Source organism: Manis javanica, chromosome 15 (genome assembly GCF_040802235.1).
Source record: "Manis javanica isolate MJ-LG chromosome 15, MJ_LKY, whole genome shotgun sequence".
NCBI classification, from domain to species: domain Eukaryota; kingdom Metazoa; phylum Chordata; class Mammalia; order Pholidota; family Manidae; genus Manis; species Manis javanica.
In genome coordinates, this window is record NC_133170.1 from 61,460,309 (window position 1) to 61,467,500 (window position 7,192).

A 7,192-nucleotide genomic window follows, 5' to 3' on the forward strand; every position below is an offset into this window, starting at 1 on the left:
AAAAATAAACTGTTCTGCAGCCTGCATTTAAAAACAATAGATTTCTTTATTAAAAATTTAAGGCTGGTTTTGCTTGCATGTCATCTGGTATGTCTCCAGCAAGGTTATTAAGAAATTTTATTTCAAGATTATGAAAATAAGGCAGTTTGGAGTAATAGTTTTACAACAGCCGGTTCATTGATGCTGAGCTTTGGGTTAGAATTGTAAGAAATACTAAGAATATTCCACTTGTTACTCTATGGGAAAATAGCCAACAAGAAGGCTTGGTTCTTCGGTCAGCCTAATAATCTAGGGGCTCTGTAGAGGGGAATGACAGTCGTCAACCAGTTAAAACTACACAAATGCATGAAGGTACAAATTTGCATTTTCCTGTCAGTATTGCACTTTCTTTTACTAATGAAAAATAAATATATATTTTTAAAGTACGGTGTTTTGCCTTATTATACCCTGGCTTGGATAAAAAGCCAAAGCAGTCGGCCCCGTCCCCGATCCTGTTCGCCAGAAGGAACTTGTACCCTCTTGGAACTATGAGCAACCATTTGCCCCTTAGACGCCCTTTGATCCAATGGCTGTGGGCCTGGGCTGTAGCCCTGCCTCGCCACCACCTCTGCCTGCCACCTCCTTGGTTGCCCCAACCTGGCTTCCCTTGCCTCGGTTTCTCTATGGGCAGTACCGCGCGGATGCGGGCGGGCGAAGCTCAGATGCGCGCGCCGGAGACGGCAGACACGGTTCGCGCGCCGGCGTGCGCGCTGCCGCCTCTCGGCCTTGGGAGGCTGGGTGCCCCTGGCTGCGCGCCACCTCGGGCGGGTTCTCGGCTCTTCCGGCGCCCGGGGCTGTTCTCGCCAGGCGCGCGCTGCTACCGTTGCCGGGGCGCCCATTTGCTAAGGAAGCCGTTGCCACGAACGGCCGCCCCGCTCCCGGCTCCCGGCCCGGCTGCTGCAGGCGCCATGGACGACCTGCGGGTGCTGTGGATGCGCGACCGCGTCTACACGGCCTTCGGCCTCACTGACCCGCAGTTCTTCGAGGAGCTGCTGAACCGCAACGACGGCGAGGTGGAGGACCTCATCCTGCACTTCCTCAACCAGTCCAGCGACGAGGAGGGCGCCTTGACGCTCTTCTTCTATCGCAAGGTGGTGCCTGAGGAGGTGGAGGTGGAGATCGGTGAGCCCGCGGGGCCCGCCCGCACACCCTCCACCTGGTCCGGCCCGCAGCTGTTGACCCGGCGCTCCGGTGCGGGCTGGCCAGGCCTGCGTGACGGCGGAATCCTGGGGAATGTCTTCCTTTCAGGGCACTAAGGCTATCTCCAGTAACTGGAATATTTCTGTGTGACTGTGTTGGTTTGCAAACCGGCTCCTGTACATAAAGTGCAGGAGAGCCCCCAGGAAGGGCGCAGGCCCCTCCAGAGGGGCAGGTGCTAGGGTTAGCAAGCAAGGGAACTTCCAACCCGGCTTGTCCTGGGCGCCACCTGCCAGCACCGTCATGTTTACGGAGAGGCTGGCATGCCCGGTCGCCACACCGTCCAGAAGGTCCCAGCACTGCGTCCCTCTCTCACGGCTACTCTCCTGAACTGGCTCTGGTGGGGGTCCGGGGTGGAGCACACGTACCAAGGGGGTGACGTGCGGGTGTGCCCGGGATCAGCTCAGCCAACAAGTTGGTTGGGGTCACGCCCTCCCCGTGGCCGCCTCCAGTGGCCAGTCACATACAGACCTCTCCCAGGCCCACATCCCAACCTCAGCTCCAAAGAGGGCAGCGATACGAGGCACCTCACACAGTGAAGCAATGGCCGTTTCTTTTTTCCTTTCTGTTTTTGTGTCTCTAAAGACGGCGAGATACAGGCCACAGCTGAGGAGGATGAGGAGGCAGAAGAGCCTGATTATCGAAGAGTCGAGTCTGTGGATAAAGCCTCAGGTGTAGTATTACCAGGGGCACTGGGGGAGCAGACCTGGAACAGCCTGCTCAAGGGGGTGCGCTTGTCCAGACTAGAAGCCCTTCCACTTTTCACCTTCATGCCCCTAAGATTCCGTGTGAAGTACAAGGAGGTGCCTGGGCGTTACTACGTGCATTATTCGTTGTCCAGAGCTGTCATAACTCCTGACCACAAACTGGCTGGCTTAGAACAACTTTTCCTGTCAGGGAGGGCAGACGTCCAAAATCCTGGTGAGCCCCCTCCAAAGGTTCCAGGGGAGGATCCTGCCTTGCTCTTCTGGCTGCTCGTGGTGCCAGCCATCCTTGGGGTTCCTTTGCTTGTAGACACATGGTTCCGATCTCTGCCTTTGTCATCTCATGACTGTCTTCCCCCTGTGTCTCTGTGTCTACATCTCTTATGAAGTCATTGGATTTAGGCCCAGCCTCACCAGTATGACCTCCTTTTGACTAGTTACATCTCCAAAGACCCTCTTTCCAAATGCAGTCACATTCTGAGGTTCTGGGTGGACCCTGTTCCACCCGGTCACTGCCTAATGTGAAAACACCCATCTTTGCACAGACGGTGTCTCAGACAGCTCAGCCAAGGCCACATGTGCACATGCTGGCAAATACACCTGGGTGTGCTGCGGCACTGTTATCCTTTTTTAGGCTTTGAGTTGCTTCTCCTGTAGTGAGGAATTGACTTCAGCTCCATGCTTTGAGCCAGTTCTTTACAGTGGTAGTTCTCCCCCCCCACAATGCCCAGGACACCCTCCACCCCCGCCACGGTTGAGAAACCTGCTCCAGACCATCCACATCTCCAACAGAGCCAGACAACCTCCTATTCCCCATTTATCCTGTAATTCACATTCCCCAGGAAAAGCAGAAGCTGTAGAGGAGACACATCACTTTCCCTCAGTACTATTTGAAAATCAGAGGGAAAAAGGATTTGGGCAATGTGCAGTGTCTCCGTTAGGAATCTTTTTTTTAACCAAATGCCATCCCCTCCATAGTAAAGATTGGGGGGAGACGACTACAAGTTTAAAATAAAGATAGTACATTCTTGAAAGGCCCATCTAGGTTGGCTTTTGATAAGGCAGTTATGAGAGCCACAGCCCTATTTCCTGAGGGCCTCCTACTAAGACACTGTTTTCAGCACCAATAAATCCATGAAGAGGAAAGACTTGCATAGGAGGAGACTGCTTGGAAAGAAAGGTCAGGGAGGTCTCGACAAAGCAGATTAACGTTACTTCCAAGTCAATAGTTAAGTGTGTTTTTCCTTTTCTTATTGTGGCAAAATGTACATAACATTACACTTAACCACTTTAACCACTTCTAAGTGTACAGTTCATTGGCACTGTACATTCTCAAGTGTATTTTTGACCACTGGCTAGGGCTCTAATGGGGGTCGTACTGCCGGCTCTAGACTATTGCCTCTGCCATTCAGCATGCCAGGTGCTTAACCACACTACAATCTGATTCTCCAGAGTCTACCAGTAGATGTTATTGTCCCCATTTTATGGATGAGAAAACCAGTTTGAGATAGGCTTCAGCCCCTACATGTTGATTTGATTCCAAAGCCACCCTGACTTTGCACAGTGCCTTTCGAGGTATGAGCTGAACCATTAAGGGAAGGCATACTCTTCCATCATCACTGGACTTGCCAGAAACTGTAGATCTGTGATTGGCAGGCTTTGAAGTTCCAGGTCTGCATCAATAACAGGAGACTGGAGAAATATTAATTTATTTAGATTTCACCACCCACAAGTTCCAGTTTCATAGTGAAAAGGAGTAAATGGTAGTATGTCAGCTGTAATTCTTGTCCTAATGATAAACACTTTTTAAGTAAAAATCTCAGGGAGGTCACTTATTGGACACAGTAGCTGGAACATATACACATGCACATACACGTTGAATTTCCAATTGAGGACCCATCCAAAATGCAGGTCAACTCTTCTAAATACAGCATAAATCAAGGCTTTAACCCCATACACAAAAGTAAACTCGAAATGGATCAAAGACCTGAATTTAAGTCATGAAACCATAAAACTCTTAGAAGACAACATTGGAAAAAGTCTCCTGAATATAAACATGAGCAACTTCTTCCTGAATGCATCTCCTTGAGCAAGGGAAACAAAAGCAAAAATGAACACATGGGACTTCATCAAAATAAAAAGCTTCTGTACAGCAAAGCACACCATCACCAGACCAAAAAGGCATCCTACAGTATGAGAGAATGTATTTGTAAATGACATATCCAACAAGGGATTAACATCCAATATACAAAGAACTCAAACACCTCAACACCCAAAAGCAAATTACCAATTAAAAAATGGGTGGAGGATATGAAGAGACAGTTCTCCAAAGAAGAAATTCAGATGGCCAACAGGCACATGAAAAGATGCTCCACATCATTAATTATCAGGGAAATGCAAATAAAAACCACAATGAGATAGCACCTCACACCAGTTATGATGGCAAGCATCGAAAAGACTAAGAACAACAAATGCTGGCAAGGATGTGGAGAAAGGGAAACCCTCCTACACTTCTGGTGGGACTGTAAGCTAGTTCAACCACTGTGGAAAGAAATATGGAGGTTCCTCAAAAAACTGAAAATAGAAATACCATTTGACTCGGGAATCCCACTCCTTGGAATTTACCCAAAGAATACAAGCTCTCAAATTCAAAAGAGACGTATGTACCCCTATGTTTATCGCAGCACTAATTACAATAGCCAAGATATGAAAGCAACCTAAGTATCTATCAGTAGATGAATGAATAAAGAAGAGGTGGTACATATACACAATGGAATACATATACATATAGGAAAGAAACAAATCCTACCATTTGCAACAACATGGATGGAGCTGGAGGATATTTTGCTCAGTGAAATAAGCCAGGCGGAGAAAGACAAGTGCCAAATGATTTCCCTCATTTGTAGATTATAACAACAAAGCAAAACAAGGAACAAAACAGCAGCAGACTTACTACAAGAAGGGACTAGTGGTTACCAAAGGGGAGGGGTGTGGGAGGGCAGGTGGAGAGGGAGGGAGAAGGGGATTGAGGGGTATTATGTTTAGTACACATGGTGTGGGGGGTCACGGGGAAGACACTGTAGCACAGAGAAAGCAAATAGTGACTCTATGACATCTTACTACACTGATGGATAGTGACTGCAATGGGGTGTGGGGAGGACTCAATAATATGGGTAAATGTAGTAACCACATTGTTTTTTCATGTGAAACCTTCATAAGAGTGTATATCAATAATACCTTAGTACAAAAATTAAGTCCATGCAAAATATATATATATAAGGCTACAATAGGATTCATTTGTAAAACATGTATGCATAGCTTTTTGATAATAGGCCCATTGAATGAAATATGCTGTTGTACAAGATGCAGGATGGTAGGAAACCTAATTTTCCGATTATTTCATCTTTTACATTGAATAATGTTTTGCAGCTAAGAATTTGCAACTGAGAAACTCTCCCACATATCAGGCTCTAATCGACGTAGAGGATGAAGACGTGAACAAAGAGAATTTAGAAAACCTCTTCACAAAAGTATGCATGGCTCCTTATCCTCCTTGGTGGGGAAATGTGAATTCGGTACCCTCTGATGAGTCTGGGTAACTGACCTGGTTCATACAAGGGATGTACCCTGTTGGGAGGGAGATAATAGAGTCCTGCACTGGTAATCCCCAAGACCACCCTCCAATTCACGGTTTTTCTGGAATGACTCACAGGACCCAGAGAGGCTTTTAAACTCATGGTTATAGTTTATTTCAGTGCAAAGATATAGACTAGAATCATCCAAGAAAAAGGCTTCTGGGACATGAGAGTCCAGGGGAAAGCAGGCACAGGCTTCCAGTGGCCCCTTCCCAGTGTTTTTCCTTTTCTTACTATGGCAAAGTGTACATAACATAAAACTTATTAGCAGAATGCTGCTAATTCTCCCAGCAACTATATGTGACAACACATGAAGCTTTGTCAGTCAGAATGTCTGGGGTTTTTATTGGGCAACAGTCACACAGGCATGAAGTGTTCACTTGTCTGACCTTCCTTAGTCTCCAGCCCCCAGTCCCATGGATAGTGTGACCCTGGGCCCAAGGCAAGCAAAAATAGGCATTCACCAAAAATTACATTATTAGTATAAACTATCTGGCATGACCCAAGGCCCCAGGTATACAAAGACACCCCTATCATGCAGGATATTCCAAAAGCTTAGAGGTTATCACACAAGAGCTGGTTAAGGGCCAGCTTGAAAACTGCATGTTTTTTTTTCACTCCCATATTTCAGAAAATCGTTAAGGACATCATGGAAAAGACATATCTCCAGGTGCTTTGCACTCCTGTTCCTGAGGAGTTTATGGACCAGAATGTGGTGTTTTTTCTCAGAAATACCAAAGGTATATTTCTAGCATACGTGTATGAATGAGTCTGGGTGTCCATGCACAAGCACGTATGTGTGTGTGAGATTCTTAAGTTTTAGATTTTATTGAGAATATAACTTTTTATCAGTAAAGCCAAGCCTCATTATTCACAGGTTCCATATTTGTGAATTTACCTACTCACTCAAATTCCTTCATAACCCCCAAATCAATTCTTGCAGCACTTTTGAGGTCATTCGCAGACGTGTGCAGACATGGCTCACCCCACATGAATGTTCCTGACTGAAGGCTCTGCCTCATTATTTTAGCTATCAGATTGCAAACAACTTTCCTTACTGTGATCTATTTAGTGCCATGTTTTTCACTTTACGTGCTTTTTGTAGGGCATTTCACTGTTTGAAATGCTCCTAAGTGAAGTACTGGGGCCATGGCTAGTGGTCCTGAGCTCAGGGAGGCGGCAAAGGGCCTCACAGAGGAAGTACCTGTGTTGGATAAGCCCCATTCATGCATGAGTTACATGCTTTTGGCCATGAGTTCAATGTTAAGAATCAACAATATATATTAAATAAGATTCTTTGATAGAAACACACATAAAGCAATGTGACAGATTAATAGTTGATGAAAATATGACCAGAGGCTCATAGGAACCTACCTCTGTATTTCTCCTTGGAGCAGTGGCTCAATATTTGCTAATTCTGTGTTCATGGTGACTTCATAGAATATTATTGCTATGAATAATGAGAACTGACTGTGATACACTGTGTAACAATGAGATGAAGATTCAAAATGATGTGACCCTGAGTTATCAGGTGAACCTTGGTGGGCTTTCTCCCTCATGCTGTTACAATGCAGCTGCTCAGAGGCCAGGTTTATCCTTCAGGGTAACTTCTGGGTA

At 46.3% G+C, this 7,192-nt stretch overlaps 1 protein-coding gene across 1 annotated transcript in view; it reads left to right on the forward strand.

Moving 5' to 3' along the window:
- The first annotated feature begins 527 nt into the window (after positions 1-527).
- Positions 528-7,192, forward strand: part of DNAH10 (dynein axonemal heavy chain 10) — a 134,462-nt gene continuing 127,797 nt past the window's right edge. Inside the window, exons 1-4 of the mRNA XM_037014245.2 lie at positions 528-1,161; positions 1,822-1,908; positions 5,370-5,470; positions 6,207-6,315. Of these exons, the coding sequence (XP_036870140.2) occupies positions 528-1,161; positions 1,822-1,908; positions 5,370-5,470; positions 6,207-6,315 (931 nt within the window). The remainder of the gene's footprint in view (positions 1,162-1,821; positions 1,909-5,369; positions 5,471-6,206; positions 6,316-7,192) is intronic.